Here is an 18,777-nt window from a genome sequence, read left to right as displayed (position 1 = left end):
CTCTCTTAAATCCTTTCTCCACTCCTGCATCCACTATTCTCACTGGTGTTGAGAATCCATTCTGGATATGGATGTAGTTTTCCAGTGTTAGATCACCAGCCAAATGCTGTGATGCACTATTGTTTATGTGTCTTTGTATATCCAAAGCCACATCTTTATGTTGCTGTACAATATACCAGGGATATTTTAAAATATTACTTTTTTCCCATAACTATTAATTTTTGCTTCCAGATGGGGAAGCAGACTTTTAGTGGGAGGAATATGATAACCCTTTCTTGGATTTCCCGCTTGGTGATTCAATCTAGATTTCTTTTAACCACCCTTATTGCTGGTAGAAGGTAATTAGCATTTGGGCAAATGTTGCTCTTCCCATTTCAAAGGTTAATGTTCCGAAGTGAATGTGTTTTTCTTACTGCTTGGAACACTGTATCACTATGATGCGAGTTTACTTTTGGAGATCATACTGGTGTCTGCAGTAACCACTAGCATTCTGTTTGTGTAGCATTAGCCTTTTATAGGATGTTATTTATCCAGGGCATATCAGAAACAGTTTTGATATAACTGGCATATGTTGTGAAATTTGTTGTTATGTGGCATGTGGCAGCAGTACTTTGCAATACGTGATAAAATCTATAAATTACAGTGAGAAATGTATATAATATATAAAAGTTATATTAAATAAGTAGTGCAAAAAGAGAGAAAAAAGTAGTGAGGTAGTGTTCATGGGTTCAATGTCCATTCAGAAATCTGATGGCAGAGCGGAATAAGCTATTCCTGAATCATTGAATGTGTTCCTTCAGGCTTCTTCCATGATGTTAGTGATGAAAAGAAGGCATGTCCTGGGGCATGGGGGTTGTTAATGATGGATGCTGCCTTTCTGAGGCACCACTGCTTGAAGATGTACTGGATGCTGGTGAGGCTAGTGCCCAGGATGGAGCTGACTGAGTTTGCAAGTTTCTACAGCTTATTTCAATCCTATGCAGTGCCCTCCTCCCAGCCCCCCTCCCCTTTACCAAATGGTGATGCAACCTGTTAGAATGCTTTCCACGGTACATCTGTAGAAATTTACGAGTATCTTTAGTGACCTAGCAAATCTCCTCAAACTTCTAATGAAATACTGTATAGCCGCTGTCATGCCACCATTTTAACTGCATCAGTGTGTTGCAAATATATACATCTCATCTATCATTTTATTGGAATTCTTTTCCATTCTTATGTTCCACTTAGCTTGAGGGATGCAGACTTCATCTGTTACTTTTTTAAAGGAATATATTAACCACTGAGGTCCAGGATTGATAACCAGGAATACAGTTTTTGTTTGGTTACTCTTTGAAACTTATAAGCATCCATTCCTCATCAAACCAAATAAGTTGAGTAATGTATTGTAAGTTTTATCAATCTCTTAAATAAAGGAGAAAAATGACTTGCTTGGATAAAAGCAAGCTAACAAGAAATGTATGCAGTATTACCACTGGATATTTTGGGATATATTTATGCTCATTTTCTGTGTAGGAATTTAGTATCTTTAGTTTCAGAGTCATATAATCGCATATATTTTCATAGGAAATTTGTAACATTTGAAGTCTTACGAGAGGATGAGTTTTCTCCACTGAAGAATGCAGATAGTCAGGATGGGAAAGATACACCAACAACGGCTCGCCATGCATTGATGTCTCTCCACCATCGCTGGGTTCTAAATGCAGGTGGTCACTTCGTTGATGAAAATGGAACAAGGATTCCTGCAATTCCCAGGTATGCATTTAAATGAGGATCTACAATTAATTTTACCTTTCTTTAATAGCAGTTCTTAAATCTACAAGTTCTACCATCAAGAAGATGCAAACTAAGTCTACATACCACATTTGGGTTTCTTTCCAAATACATACCAGGTTGATGTAGGTATACATCAGTTTACATAGTTTGTGACTAGGTCAAAATTCTTATCAGCCAATTCAAGTATAGATTGGAAGGACTTCCTGCAGATGGATTGCAGTGATTTGACAAGTTCTTGCATGGCTATTTAGGGAGAGTCAATAAATGCTAGCATCAGCAATGCTACATTCTGAGAAAAAAATCAACATTTTTAAAGTTAAAGATCATGATTTTTAAAATTCTGTTTTTTTTTAAACTTGTTTCTCATTTGCTGATCCCAAAATTAAAAAGAAGCAACAAGAATTTTTCTGGGTTTTCTGCCAAATGGCTTAAGGAAACACCCAACATATTGTGTTGCCATGTCATCACATTATTGTAACAACAGGATTATTCAATACATGCATTTCATTATCTGAAGCAGAAACTTATGGAATGTGAAAAGTAGAAATTTAAGTTAATTAGTTTGTAGCTCAAATCAAACCCCTGAAATTGAGTTGCTGCTTTTCAGTTAGCTTCACTGGTTATGTACCACAAATAATTTGAATAGTTAGTAATCTAGGTTTTCTGATTGACATTACCTTTTAACAGCTGAAATAAATGGCAATAAATATGTTTAAAATGTCAGCAATGGAAAATTTAAGGTAGGAATACGCAAACATGTAGAATAGAAGCAGGTTTTTCTGCCCTAATATTCAATAAGATCATGGTTGACTTAATTATAACCTCAACTTCCCAATCCTACCTATAGCCTTAGTAAGTATTTGTTTATCTCTACCTCTTCTTCCATCGCACTTGAGGAACAGTTTGAAAGATTCATGATCCTTTGAGAGTAAAAACTTTAGCTTCATCTCTATTTTATATGGGCCATTTCTATCTTTTTGAACAGTGATCCCTAGAAATATCCTCTCCTTGTCCAATCTAGCAGCATCTTTTATTTTCTGATTATGTGTTTAAAGATTTGCCTCATAAGGCAACTCGTCCATTCCAGTACGAAACAGTATCTGCTTCCAGTGCTTTCCCATCCTCCCTTAATTAAGGACACCATATGCAGTATATTGTACTCCAGATGTGGTTTCAACCATGTCCTATTTAAATGTAGCATAACTTCTCTACTTTTAATTGTATTCAGTTGGCCTAGCAACAAATGATAACATTTTGTAAGCTACCCTGACTGCTCAAGTACCTAACGTACTAAATTTATTTTTGCCAAGGTGTTGCAGAGCTCTGTACTACATCACAGATCTCCCTTATTTGGTTCCACTCCACCTTGCTTTCTTATCAGATTCCATAACCTGCATCTTCTTATTTTCACATATCACCTTTCTGCCCCTCTGACTATGACCACCCTTTCCTCCCCTATCCGCCACCGCCAGTTATCCTCTCTCACCTGGATCCACCTTTTGCTTGCCAGCTCTTGCTTCAAGCCTTCTCCTCACCTCATTTATACAGGCTATCTGCCCTCTAACTTTGCAGTGCAGATGAAGGATCTCAACCAGAAACAACACTTGTCCATTTCCCTGCACAAATGCTGCTTGACCTGCAGAGTTCCTTCAGTAGCTTCCTTTTTGCTCCAAATTACAGCGTCTGCCATCTCTTGTAACTACATTATCCATCTCATTGGCCACTCGTTTTAAGATTCTAAGATGAAGTTCTTCAGGACCTGGAGTTTGTTAGTCTTCAGCTCCATCAATTTGCTTACCACAACTTCGCTCCTAATTGAAATCTTCCACTATGCTTTGCTCCCTTCCATTTCCTAAGTATTTGTCATCGCTGTAGTTCTCACATAAAGTCTAATTGTTATAGATGACATTGAAATAAATAATTACATTCAGAATTTATTTATGTTTAATTTCCCATTTATTTTTCATTTATCATATAAAATGTTTCTCATGTGATGTCTGGCTGCTTTTTATTACAATTTAACAATGAGCTGAAAGTAGATTTTCAATGTCGTAGCCTTCATGACTTTACTAAAGAGAGGAAAGAAATTAATAATACAATACTTATGTATGTTTTTACTTAAGATTTTCCTTGTGTTTTCATATAAATTTAAATTTCACATTTCCATTTTGTTATGTTAGTGAACACAAAAACATTTTTAGTTTTGTTTCCCCAAATGTTTATATTTATGCATGTTTTGGCTCCTGATTTAATTGATAAAAATTAATACAGTATAATCTCGAAAAAATAATAGTTATTACAGAGCATTCATAGAAAACAAAGTGCTATTTAGTTATTTATGTTATGATGTCATGATTGTTATGATATCCACATCATGTTCGAGGTCTCTATGAATTGTGTATGGTGAGTCAACTAATTTAATGTTGATTTAGAAAATAGACGAGCCAGTTTATCTTATAATCCTGTTTTGCTTTTATTTGAATAGAGGAGAAATTTGTAGATTGAAAAGTGATGTTATCCATCTTTCATCAGTCTTTTAAAATCTATAAAAATTCACATCTAAAATTTAAATGCATTTTATACATAGTAGCTTTGTTTATTTTTATTTTGGTCCCACATTCATTTGTAACTTTTATGGTTTTGTTGCATTTTATTTTCCCATTAACTCGCTCTTTCTTCCCATGTGGCAGTTCGGCAACTGGAATGTCAGAGGCAGTCACTGCTGTTGTCAATGACAAGTAAATATTTTGGGTTCAGTTTAATGCATGGTGATGGGTCATTGCTGCTTTGCTACTGACTAAAAGCAAAACACTGTAGACTGAAGGGGAATACTTGCCACTATGTACTTACTGCCAGTGTGTAAAAGCTCAATGGAAAACATGAGTTTTCTTGGGAGGTGGGGTTATATGTTTAAATGTAGTATTTTGGTTCACTGGAATAGTTAGTAATATTATACTTTGGAAACATATCAAAGTTAGAATTGTAGTTGTTATTTGTATAGAGTCTAATTTATTTGTTAAGTAAGCATAAATGTATTGTCCCTCCAATATAAGTTAGCTTTCAAGGAAATTTTAAAAGAACTCTTAACAGCAGTAGAATGGAGGTTTTCTTGCAGCTACATTATAAATGAATTGGAATGTGAGGGTTAGTCACCACCTGATCCGATTTTGTATTCTTTATAGGTCATTGTATCTCTTGTAAACAAAAATAATGTGAAGTTGCTTTGTACTTAGCCAGACTGCCTTTTAAAACATTAGGAGATAAAAACCAATTTAGTTCCATTTTACATTTAGTTCTAAGTTTGAGAATTTTTGTACTTTAGTTTTCTTTTAATTTGCTGTTTAATATTGATCCATTTCTGGATATACTGTACACTCACTCCTAAAACCATGGAAATATTTCATTGATTTTTTTTTTGTGTTATTGTTTCCAAAACGTTTTTTTCCTATATCTGAAATGCTAATTGACTGCACAATGTCATTGAGCCTAAGAAATAGTTCATGTCTGTATCCCTTAAAAGTATCGTCAGGGTTTAGACATTGGCAGTTTCAGGTAAATACTAATCTTATTAGATGAGTGATGAAAAGGCACATACTAACACAAAACAAGGTTTGCATGCATGAATATCTTTAGCATGTTAACTAAAGTATTGGTGGATGGTTTGGGGCATTTAATTAAGCGGTGCTATGTCTTCTAAAGAATCTATCCACTATTAATTAAATTATTTTAAAATTGTTGTCTTTTATTCCATTATTATTAGGGATAATAGAATAGAAAACTGAATTAGAGCACATTGATTACAAAGTTAACTGAGAGTGAATTTGCTCACAAATGTGCTGATGGTTCTTCCAATCACAATCTTTACTTCCAGGTTTAGAAATTGGCTTGAATACCTTCAACCTACAAGGCATATTTATTGTAACTGAATACTTAGGTTAAATGACGTACAATGTTATTGGACATTATTATAAAATGTTAGCTGATTTGATATGTTCCATGCAAAATTTTTTCTCTATTCACTATTCTGAGGTTTTGGTCCATTATGTAGAAGATCTCAGTTAATCTACAACATGAGTTTTGAACCTTATAGGCCAATTTTGCTGCAATTGATCCAGAGTGATTAGATTAAATCTTGCCTTTCACAATAGATACTTCATTGTCACATCACATGAAACAAGTGACATTTTGTGGTAATACAACCACTAACCTAAAAAAAAATGTAATCTTAAATCTTAATTTGACCAAAAGTATTATGAAATTTATTGAGATTCACTATGAATTATTGATGCTGTTTTGTGTAGGGTGGTGAATAGATTCTAAGGAGACTTGCATTTGCTGACTGAATGTTTTTTAAGTTGCTGAAGATTGAATTTTACTTTTCAGTCTGAAGGAGTTGACAGATCTTCCAATCAAATGTGAAATTTCTGCACTTGTATCTTATGCTGGAGAGGTGAGTCTTGTAGAGTGTGGAAGAGGGGGTCCTTCAGATCCTGCAGTGACATTGTTGGTCAGTTATTCCAAGCTGCTACAAACAGTATGGTATTTAGTCTAGAAGATTCTTAAGGCTGAGAAATTCCAGATTTGAAAACATTTCTGATCAGTGAGCCTTCAATGACCTATTAACTTAGTAAATATTTATTGTGGTGAAGAGCACATTCCAAACATACAATGGACAGATATCTGCTAAGTATAGTTTATTTCTTCTGTGGCTTGCTTCATGTTTGGGACCATTTTTTTGTGATGTTTTATTTAATTTACTGGACATGGGCATAATTATAAAAACCAGTAAATCAATTTGCCCTTGAAGATGGTAGTGAACTTTATCTTGATTTGTTACAATCTGTGTAGTGAAGCTACCCTTATTGTGCTATCATGGAGGGACTTAAGCAGATAGCTTTAACAGTGAATGCTAGCAGTAGACTTGAAGAAGAACTTGCATGTGGTATCACTCCCTTGCCCCTTCGGGTGGTAAAGTTTGAAATTAGGAGATATTGCTGAAGAAACCGTGGCAAGTTACTGTGGTGTATTCCAAAAGTAATGCAGGTTCCAGTGATAGTGTACCAGGAGTGCAGTCAATGAATGATTAGGATGGTGGAAGGGGGCTGGTTTGCCCCATTTGCTGTTGAACTGCACTCATCAGTTCAGTTACAAGTGTTCCATGATACTCCCCATTTGTATCTGGTGAAGTGGTGAAAAGGCTTTGAATCTTTGGCTTCAGAATGCCCTTTAATTCACTGAGTCTTTAGCATCAGCTCCAAAAGACAATTGAAAAATCAGTGTAGCAGGTATAGAGATACTCACCACTTCCAAGATTACCAGAAAATTGCCCACCAACCTGACTTTTAAATTACTATTCCTAGCCTCACAGTCAGAATTCTGGAGCTTTTTGCCTAAAGGATTTATGAGAAAATTATTTTTGCTGTCTGATTGTGGTGATTCATTAAGATGAATTACACATCTCAGTGAAAGCTGGAGATATAAAACTAGACCAGAATTGGCTGGACAATCTTCTGAAGTGTCATTCATAAACAATACCTATAGTAGCAGTGCATTGATGATGGAATAAATAAATCTACAGAGCAGTGGACTGGCTGTCAATCAATCAAGTTGCTTTGTTCTAAATGGTGTAAGCTGCCATACGGTTATTGGATTTGCACTTCCAGACAATGGGAAGGTTGTGAACAATGCTCCTAACTTTTACTTCATTGACAGGGAGTAGTCAGGAAATAAGACACTCCTTGCAAGATATCCAGTTTCTGGCTGGTTCTTGCGTCAGCTGGGATGCATATGTTAAATTTCAGCTCAATGGGGAATTCCAGGACTGGAGGTGTTGGCAATCGAATATCATTGCAATTTGTTTATTAACCCATGCCCAATTGCTCTGTTTTTTTTTCATAGCCATATACTACTTTGTTATCTGATGAACTCTGAAGGGAATTGTTCATTATGGAATCTGCCATTGTCACTACTTTTGAGCATGTGATGGCCTAGTCTCTGTACTGGATTTATGGCCCATTGTTCTCCCACTTCTAAGCCTATATGGTCTGGATGCGGAAAAGCATTTTCACTGACTTTCTGCACCCCAAAGTAAAGCAGCATTTCTGGGTGGGAATAGAGTTTTTTGATAATACAGGGAAGAAGCTGCTCCTTTAATATTGCCCCACTGTCTTTTTATTGCCAGGAAAGTTTGAATGGTGCTTTGAATATATAAAGCTGTAATTACTACAAATAGTTCTGTAAAATTTATATGCGCAAAACATTTAGAGCAGAAGCAAAATTGTCTCCTGACCTTTGGGGTCTTGAATCTTATGCAGGTAATATCTGCTGTGTGATTTTGGAGGGTAGTTCAGGGAAATTCCAGCAAGACTGCTCTGCTGCTAGGGCAAAATGACCAGTTTGTCCATCTGAGTAGCCAACAAAATCCAGCACATTTATGATGCATGTCATTTGATTCAGTTACCCCCAGAATGCATAATAAATAAATACTTATGTAACCTTATTACTGGCTGACTTACCACTCCTACAAAAATTGTGCTATGCAGTGCTTCTCAGGTGAAGCAATGTGAAGAACTCTGGCTGGGAAGGTTCATCTGGTGTCCTGAACTCCCTAGGTTTATCCTGTTCTCGATCCTATTTTGTTTCATCCACTTGTGAAGTATTTTGGAAAATACATATCTTATGTTTATTCTCACTAGTCAACAAATATGTTGTAAAAAAAGAACACTCCCTACTCTGTACATAGTTTTCTTCTTTCGATTGTTTCTTTCCTTTCTATAAGTGTATACCTCAGATAAATATTATGTGGAGATTTGTGACAAATACGATTATATGATATATATGTACAGTATCTGAAATACATCTTTTGCAAACGTTTGATGAAATTCAATAAAAAAATAAATTACAAAAAAAAAAGAAAATGGGATCCAGGTAGGCAGGTTAGAATAGCATGGGTAACAAGAGCAAGGGCATTCATCAGCACTGTGTATTGGAGTCATGGCTTATACCAACTTTGACTCAATGTCAAATTTATAAGTTGTTCCTAAGATCCATGTTGGGTAAAGGATAATTTTACTAGAATGAGATGGCAGCAGAGGCGTATATCCTGTCTGCTGAAAAAGTCTGTGCTTTCTCCTATCAGACTAAACTTCCTCCTTCACTTAGTTTAGTATTCATTTTATACCATCCTACCCCATTCCCCCCTGAACCAAAGCTTACTCTTGGCTTCAATACCCAAGAACATTATCTTAATACAATGTTCAAAGTAAATTTATTATCAAGGTTCATATATGTCACCATATACAGCCCTGAGATTAATTTTCTTGCGGGCATTCTTAGTAAATACATAGAAACACTATAGAATCAATGGAAGACCGTACCTAATAAATTAGGCAGCCAGTATGCAAAAGACAACAAACCTTGCAAATACAAAGACAAAAAAAGAAAATAATAATAATAATAAATAAGCAATAAATATCAAGAACATGAGATAAAAGAGTCCTTGAATGTGAGTCTATAGGTTTTGGGAACAGTTCAGTGATGCGGTGCGGTGAAGTGCTCCCTCTGGTTCAAGAGACTGATGGTTGAGGGGTAATAACTGTTCCTGAACTGAATCTGGTGGTGTGGGTCCTGAGGCTTCTGTACAATGAATGTACCACCCCAATTCCTGTTTCCTCTTTCCTTAACTGAACCTCGAAGTCTTGACTTCTTGTATATCCTGGACTTCCCATTCATCGAACTCAATCTCTGTCCCTGATAACATGCACTCCCCAGCACTCCCCTAGAAAGCTTATTCTATTTATCACTATCTCCTTATTCTTTTTCTTAATGCATATTTCTCAAAAATAATTTTTTTTTGCTCTTAGTAGTGGTCCACTATATAGAACTTGAAATGTGCAAAGTCGGTGCGAAGCAAAGGGAAAAACTATCCCTGCACTGACCATTGTCAAACCTTGCATAAAGGAAGGTGTTGTGATTAATGGAAGTCAATTGTCATTGTGCCCCCCCCCGCCTCCGTTCTTAGACCATCCATTTTCAGTTGCTTCATCTTTGACTTATCCTCCATTGTATGTTTGAAAATGGTGATGATGTCTGATTCTGTGATCTGTTCCATTCAGAGTTCTACACATAACAACATAGTGTATGACTGCACATAAAAAGACGTTACACATTTGGGCATGTGCTATTATATATACTGCAGTGACATCCAATTACTAATTCCTTCACTATCTTCTTTCTGGAAATCGCTATTGCCCAGATATTTAATAAGTGAAGCCGGAGTAGCAACAGGAACCCCACTCAGAAACCGGACAATTACAATGAGTAGTTATCTCCTGACTATTCACAGTCTTTCCACCATCAATGGGGTACAGGTTGAGAGTTCACTGTGCTGCACTCCAGTTGTTTGGAAGAATGGAAATCCAACAGCAATAAGAAACTTCACACCATTTAGAAGAAAGCAATTTGATTTTTGACGACTGTCAATTGATCTAAATGTGTACTTACTCCATCACAAATGCACTGCCAACTACAAGAGGTACAATCTACAAAATACATGATATTTCAGAATCAGAATCAAGTTTAATATCACCAGCATATGTCGTGAAATTCATTAATTTTATGTCAGTAGTACAATGAAATATATGATAAATAAGTTCAGGGAAAAACTGAATTACAGTAGGTATATATATATGTCTATTAAGCAGTTGAGTTAAAATAAGGTGCAAAAAATCGGAAATAAAAAAAATTAGTGAGGTAGTGTCCGTGGGCTCAATGTCCATTTAGAAATCAGATGGCAGAGGGGGAGAAGCTGTTTCTGAATTGCTGAGTGTGTGCCTTCAGGCTTCTGTACCTCCTTCCCGATGGTAACAATGAGAAGAGGGCATGTCCTGGGTGGTGGGGATCCTTAATGATGGATGCCGCCTTACTAAAGCATTGCTCCTTGAAGCTGTCTTGGATATTATGGAGGCTAGTACCCATGATGGAGCTGACTAATGTTACAAATTTCTGCAACTTAGTTCAATCTGGTGCAGTAGCACCCCACCTCCCCCCGCATATTAGCCAGTCAGAATGCTTTCCACGGTACATTTGTAGAAGTTTTCGAGTGTTTTAGTGGGCAAACCAAATCTCAAATTCCGAACGAAATACAACCACTGTCTTGCCTTCTTTATAGCTGCAATAATATGTTGCGTCCAGGTTAGGACCTGAGAGATAGTGACACCCAGGAACTTGAAATTGCTCACTCTCTCCTCTTCCGATCCCTCTATATGGATTTGTTTGTTTTCCTTTGTCTTTCCCTTTCTGAAGTCCACAGTCAGCTCTTTGATCTTTCTGTCTTCTAGTGCAAGTTTGTTGCTACAACACCACTCAGCTAACTGGTATATCCCGCTGCTGTACGCCCTTTCGTCATCATCCGAAATTCTGCCAACAATGGTCGTATCATCAGCAAATTTATAGATGGCATTTGAGCTGTACCTAGCCACACAGTCGTTGAGTGTAGAGAGAATAGAGCAGTGAGATAAGCACACACCCCTAGGGTGTGCCAGATATGATTGTCAGCCAAGTGGAGATGTTATTTCCAATCTGCACAGATTGTGGTCTTCTCGTCAGGAAGTCAAGGATCTAGTTGTAGAGGGAGATATAGAGGCATAGGTTCTGTAGCTTTTTGATTTGTCTGGCCTATTCTGACAGCATGTCCCAAACCTCCACTGCTATGAAGGACAATGACAGGAAAATATCTCTTGACTCCCCTGCAATTTCCTGGAGTTGAAAATGTATTGCCTTCCCTTTGCAGCTCTCCACCACCACTGAGGCTGTTTAATACTGGCCTTTACTTACTACATGAATGCATTAACGGTTCTTATGAACTCAAATATACTGTAAGCCTGCTTCTGCCAGGAACACAATTGAGGCACCACCGTTTGATTTATTTGGGACTGGGATTTTTCAGCTAGTATATTAAAAGGATGTATTCTTCTGAAATTGCTTAATTTCAAATCAAAAATAATAGAACCATAACAACTTCCTGCGAATTTTTCTTTAGTTCCATAATGTTGGCAATATTTTGTTCATTGATGCACAATTGTATTGGTGGAACTAAATCAGATTTGTGTTTCAGGGTCTGGATAAATACGTTGCAAATCGAGACTTCCGTACTCCCCTGATTATTGATGAAAATGGAGCCCAAGAATTGATCAAGAATGGGCTGTGAAGAAATGAGACCGTGAAGATCCTTTTGAAGTTATCATTGTACAGGATTTGAACACTGGAGCAAAATCCAGTTAGCACCATTTGTACATTGTTCAACATTGGAGGTCATAGTTTTATCTGAATTTCTTAAATTATTTAAAATGAATTATTTTCTTTGAAAGAATATTTTAGTAAACTATTTTAGTTTTTGGTATTTAAATCATTACTTGCATCATTACAGAAAAAAAGATTATTTTTTCTATAGATAAGATTTGTTCTCTGGGTACGGTTTTTGTAGATCTAAAATATTATTTCACATATTAAAAATATTACCTCTCATTATACAGTGTGTAATAAAAAAAAGCATTGACAGTAATTGAAGTTGTTCAAACCCTTCCCATGCAATAATTAAAATAACGTGTAGAGTGAAGGATCATGGGAAAATTGTATTTTTTTAAAATTACAACCCTTTTCTTTCCCATTCACGATTGAACGGTGATATTGAATCACTACATATTTTTATGAAGAGCTTTAATTGATACAAAGGTTTATAATTTGAACTGAACTTTTTATGATTAATTTCTGTGAATTGTTGTTTGTTTTCTTATAATGACCCTGGTCTGCTGAACTTAAAATATTGCAGGCTCATTTTTATTCCTGTCTATTGTGCATGTCCCAAGTTGTATGACTTTAGGTTGAGCATTGCCCAAGTTTGTTATTGCAGGTTAAATCTAAAGATATTTCAGTGATTGATTTGCACTTAGAAAATGAGAATGATATGAGTTACCAGAGCTGCTGCCTCACAGCACCAGAGGTTTGGAATCATTCCTCAACTTGGCTGCTGTTTTTCTCCCTTTGAGCATTTGGGATTCCTTCTATACCTCAAAGATGTGCAGTTTGGTAAGGTTAATTGGCCACTGTAAATTGCCCCTAATGTGAAAATGAGTTGTTCATAGTGGTGAGATTTGATGGGAATGCTGAAGAATAAAGACTGGGGTTAGTGTAGGATTAGTGTACATGGGTGGTTTAGTGTAAAAGGACTTGTTTCCATGCTGTATGAATCTGAGAGCTCCTTAAAGGAAGAAAAACAGGAAACTTTGAAGTTTAGCTTAAGTAGGTGTAATTTTTTGAAACTGAACTATTTTGACCTTCTATTGTAGTGTTTTAAAAACGATTCATAATTTTCACGACTGGCACAAAATTTAATTTTCTTCATTCTTTATTATTATTAATGGGATCTTGGTACTATTGGTTTACATCCATGGACCTTAAAATGTATTGTCAAAGATAAACTCAGTAAATGTGGCTTTCACTAGAATGGTTTGTTATTTATTCTACAATCTTTTTTTGTGATCATTTTGACATGACCAAATAAAATCAGGTGTAATTCTTCATTTGAATATTGATTTTTAATATAGATGTTCATCATTTATAAATAAGTCAGCTTCTAATTTACCCACTCTACAATTCGCATTTTGGTCAGTGGACTCCCCCTTGTCAAAACATGGACAGCAATGTGTGGGGGAGCTGGAAATGGTGATGTTGGAGACTGAGTAACAACTAGTTAGTTATGGTCACATGCTGCTGCTCCACTTAGTGCTACCCTTCAGAGTACTGATCTATTATGGCACACTTGGTCCCCCAGTCGAAGCACTCAGATACATGTTCTGTGCATTTTCTTAAAGATATCTTCTTGGACAGTGTAATGCTGTGCAAGGAAGCTGGCTAAAATCGCTATTCATCTTGAGCATTCTCTTATCTTTCTTTTTGCTGAGACGATATACCCCTGGCTGTTTACCATCCCCTTTAGAATGCCCTGAAACTGTTCATTAATTGAAGGCCATAAGATATAGGAGCAGATTTCGGCCATTTGGCCTATCGAGTCTTCTGCGCCATTTTATCATGGCTGATCCAATTTTCCTTTCAGCCCCAATCTTCTGCCTTCTCCCTGTATCCCTTCATGCTCTGACCGATCAAGAATCTATCAACCTTTGCCTCAAATAGACATATACTTGGCCTCCACAGATACCTGTGGCAAAATTCCACAGATTTACCACTCTGGCTAAAGAAATTCCTCCTCACCTCCATTCTAAAAGCACTATTCTGAGGCTCTGTTCTCTGGTCTTAGACTCTACCACCATCCTTTCCATGTCCACTTTATCAAGACCTTTCACCATTCGATAGGATTCAATGAGGTCACCCCTCATTCTTCTGAATTATATTGAATACAGGCCCAGAGCCATCAAATGCTCTCCATATGACAAGCCACTCAATATCTGTGACCCTGGCATCAGTGAAGTAAAAGGCAATTCCAGGTTCATTTCTATAGCCACAGAAGCACTTGTTTTCTTCCCTCTTGTGTCTTCCAGCACTGTTGCTCTTGGACTTTTACTCCACCCCACCTCCACTGCAGTGGTGCTATGATTTTTGGTTCTGCCCGGACTCCTGAAATTCACTCACCCCTACTATTTACAAACATAGACAGTTTGGGGATGAGATGCACTAGGGTGTTTGGATGAATTTTGGAACATCAATATATTTTCCTCTGTTTATTCCATACTTCTAATCAAATAGGAAATAATCTTTTAACTGGTGCATCCAATATTATTTGCGTATATTTTAAAAATTTAAAGGAATGTTTTAATATGCTGTTTAATATGCTAAGGTATCATAAATGATATGTAACTGCACTGGGAGTTCTTACTGTTGTATATCTTTCAGTTTGTGTCAGTTAACAGAGCTGTACCTTGGACATGCTTGCTCAGCAATGCTAGCTAATTTGTGCCTGCAATGCTTACCTATAATTGGGCAAGGGTGCCAGCAGGTGGGTAGTGGCATCCGCACTGGACTTCAAGGCGAGAGATCCTGGGTTTGACTCTGGCCTGCTCCTTGCATGTTTTCCATCTGTACAGGGTTGAGCATCGAGCCAGCAACTTGGCCTCATAATAGAAACAGACGAATGCTGAAGAAATGGCATGGTAGCTGCCCAGTGCACCACAAGGTGCAGAGAGGAACAACAGTAACCCAAGGTGTAACAGTAGTGTCCCCATATGATCGGAATTGGGCATGCATTCATTTGTATACACCTTTACACAATATTTTTCAAAAGCAGATGAGAAAATACTTAACATGTAAGATTGGGTGAGTTATTAGAATACCTAATATCATTATTAAATTCAATGGTACAACTCATTATAATTCAAAAATGCAGAACAAACATGTATACGGTCACAATAATTAATGCATTATTAGGCCTTCAAACACCTTGGGCAACAACGCTGAAGGAACTCAACAACTCAGCCATCATCTATGAATCTCAAGAAGCATTATCTCATCATTATTCTGAAACTGCAACTAATTTTAAATCCCACTTTGAAAGGAAATATTCTCTCCTAATCATCTACTTTATCAAATAGTCATAGAAAAGTACGGCACAGAAGCAGGCTCTTTGGCCCATTTTTTTTATTTATTCATTTATGAGATGTGGACATCGCCAGCTAAGCCAGCATTTATTGCCCATCCCTAGTTGCCCTTGAGAAGGTGGTGATGAGCTGCCTTCTTGAACCACTGCAGTCCCTGAAGTGTAGGTACACCCACAGTGCTGTTAGGGAGGGAATTCCATGATTTTAACCCAGCAACAATGAAGGAATGAATGGCGATATGTTTCCAAGTCAGGATAGTGAGTAACTTGGAGGGGGTTTTCCAAGTGATGGTGTTCCCAGGTGTCTGCTGTTCTCATCCTTCTAGATGGTAGTGGTCATGGGTCTGGAAGGTGCTGCCGTAGGAACTTCGGTGTGTTGTTGCAGTGCATCTTGTAGATAGTACACACTACCCTGTTCATCAATGGTGGAGGGATTGGATGCTTGTGGAAGCGGTACCAATCAAACTGGCTGCCTTGTACTGGATGGTGTTAAGCTTCTTGAGTATTGATGGAGCTGCACTCATCCAGGCGCGTGGCGAGTATTCCATTACACTCCTGACCTGACCTTGTAGATGGTGGACAGGCTTTGGGGAGTCAGGAGATGAATTATGCACCACAGGATTCCTAGCCTTTGACTTGCTCTGATAGCCACGGTGTTTATATGGCTAGTCCAGTTCAGTGTCAATGGTAACCCCCAGGATGTTAATAGCAGGGGATTCAGCGATGGTGATGCCACTGAATGTCAAGGGATGATAGTTAGAGCCTGTCTTGTTTGAGATAGTCATTGCCTGGCACTTGCATGGCTTGAATGTTATTTGTCACTTGTCAGCCCAAGCCTGGATATTGTCCAGGTCCTGCTGCATTTGCATATGAACTGCTTCACTATCTGAGGAGTCATGAATGGTGCAGAACATTGCGTAGTCATCTGCAAACAACCCCCACTTCAGACCTTATGACGGAAGGAAATGTCGGTCAGTGCTGAACTATTTCAACAGTTTATTCCCATCAATCTGCATAGGGACCAAAGCCCTCATACTGCTGCCATCCATGTACCCATCCGAACTTCTCTTTAAAATTGAAATTGAGCTCACATGCACCATTTGCCCTGGCAGCTCGTTCCAAACTCATAACTGACTGCAGACCATAAGACATAGGAGCAGAATTAGGCCATCTGGCCCAGACTCTGCTCCGACATTTAATCATGGCTGATCCTTTTTTCTGTCTCCTCCTCAACCCCAGTTCCTGGCCTTCTCCCTGTAACCTTTGATGCCATGTCCTGTCAAGAACCTATCAATTTCTTCCTTAATTACACCCAAGGACCTGGCCTACACAACTGCATGTGGCAACAAGTTCCACAAATTCACCACTCCTTGGCCAAAGAAATTTCTCCGCATCTCTGTTTAGAAAGGGCGACCCTCTATCCTGAGGCTGTGCCCCCTTGTCTTAGACTCTCCCACCATGGGAAACATCCTTTCAACGTTCAAAAGGTTTCAGTGAGTACCCCCTTATCCTTCTGAATTCCAGTGAGTACAGACGCAGAGCCATCAAACATTCCTCTTATGATAACCCTTTAATTGCTGGAATCATCCTTGTGAACCTCCTCTGGACCCTCTACAATGCCAGCACATCTTTTCAAAGATGAGGGGCCCAAAACTGTTTATAATGCTCAAGAGGAGGCCTCACCAGTGCCTTATAAAGCCTCAGCACCACATCCCTGCTCTCGTATTCTAGACCTCTTGAAATGAAAGCTAACATTGCATTTGCCTTCCTCACCACCGACTCTACCTGCAAGTTAACATTTAGGGTGTTCAGCACGAGGACTTCCAAGTCCCTTTGTATCTTAGATTTTTGGATTTTCTCCCTGTTCAGAAAATGGTTTGCACATTTATTTCTCCTACCAAAGTGCATGACCATGCATTTTCCAACATTGTATTTCATTTGCCACTTTCTTGCCCATTCTCCTAATCTGTCTAAGTCCTTTTGCATCCCACCTGTCTCCTCAACACTACCTGCCCCTCCACCAACCTTCGTATCATCTGCAAACCTGGTAAAAAAAAGCCATCTATTCCATCATCTAAAGCATTGATATACCACGTAAAAAGAAGTGGTCCCAACACCAACCCCTGCGGAATATTACTAGTCACTGGCAGCCAACCAGAAAAGGATTCTTTTATTACCTCTTGCTGCCTCCTACCAATCAGCCAATGCTCTAACCAAGTTGGTAATTTTCCTGTGATACCATGAACTCCTAACTTGGTAAGCAGCCTCATGTGTGGCACCTTGTCGAAGGCCTTCTGGAAGTCCAAATATACAACATCCACTGCATCCCCTTTATCTATCCTACTTATAATCTCCTCAAAGAATTCCAACAGGTTCGTCAGGCAGGATTTTCCCTGAAGGAAACCATGCTGACTTTGTCCTATCCTGTCCTGTGTCACCAAGTACTCCATATCCTCATCCTTAACAATTGACTCTAACATCTTCCCAACCACTGAGATCAGGCTAACTGGTCTATAATTTCCTTTCTGCTGCCTTCCTCCTTTCTTAAAGAGTGGGGTTATGTTTGCAATTTTCCAGTCCTCTGGCCCCATGCCAGAGTCCAATGATTTTTGAAAGATCATTTCTAATGCCACCACAATCTCTAACGCTACCCCTTTCAGAACCTTAGGGTGCAGTTCATCTGGTCCAGGTGACTTATGTACCTTTGGGTCTTTCAACTTTTTGAGCGCCTTCTCTCTTGTAACAGTAACTGCACCCACTTCTCTTCCTTCACATACTGCAACATCAGTCATACCGCTAGTGTCTTCCACTGTGAAGACTGACGCAAAATACTCATTTAATTCAGCAGCCATCTCCTTGTCCCCGTTACTATTTCTCCTGCCTCATTTTCTAGCACTCCTACATCCACTCTCATTTCTCTTTTATTTTTAACATACTTGAAAAAACTATTACTATCCACTTTGATATTATTTGCTCAATTTGCTCACTTGCTTTCATATTTCATCTTTTTCCTTCTATGATTGTTTTAGTTGCTCTCTGTGGCTTTTTTAAAAACTTCCCAATCCTCTACCTTCCCACTAATTTTTACTTTGTTGTATGCCCTTTCTTTTGCTTTTACAATAGCTTTGACTTCCCTTGTCAGCCACAGTTGTACTATTTTACCATTTGAGTATTTCTTCATTTTTGTAACACACATGACCTGCACCTTCCTCATTTTTCCCAGAAACGCACACTATTACTGTTCTGCTAACATCCCTGGTAGCAGCTCCTTCCAGTTTGCATTGGCCAACTCCTCTCTCATACCGTTGTAATTTCCCTTACTCCACTGAAATACTGCTACATCAGACATCACTTACTCCCTATCAAATTTCAAGTTGAACACAATCATATAGTGATCT

At 38.1% G+C, this 18,777-nt stretch overlaps 1 protein-coding gene across 2 annotated transcripts in view; it reads left to right on the top strand.

Moving 5' to 3' along the window:
* uap1 (UDP-N-acetylglucosamine pyrophosphorylase 1) overlaps positions 1-13,334 on the top strand; it is a 50,331-nt gene extending 36,997 nt beyond the window's left edge. The window contains exons 7-10 of one of the 2 annotated variants that reach the window (XM_063063828.1): positions 1,564-1,752; positions 4,464-4,511; positions 6,157-6,223; positions 11,888-13,334. In XM_063063828.1, coding sequence (XP_062919898.1) covers positions 1,564-1,752; positions 4,464-4,511; positions 6,157-6,223; positions 11,888-11,980 — 397 coding nt within the window. In that variant the 3' untranslated portion in view covers positions 11,981-13,334. The remainder of the gene's footprint in view (positions 1-1,563; positions 1,753-4,463; positions 4,512-6,156; positions 6,224-11,887) is intronic. The other variant, XM_063063829.1, reaches the window with a different exon arrangement.
* The last annotated feature ends 5,443 nt before the right edge of the window (positions 13,335-18,777 follow it).

Source organism: Mobula hypostoma, chromosome 12, assembly GCF_963921235.1.
Source record: "Mobula hypostoma chromosome 12, sMobHyp1.1, whole genome shotgun sequence".
Taxonomy (NCBI): Eukaryota; Metazoa; Chordata; class Chondrichthyes; order Myliobatiformes; family Myliobatidae; genus Mobula; species Mobula hypostoma.
Note: the sequence above shows the minus strand (reverse complement) of the source record. Positions and strands in the feature narration are given on the sequence as shown.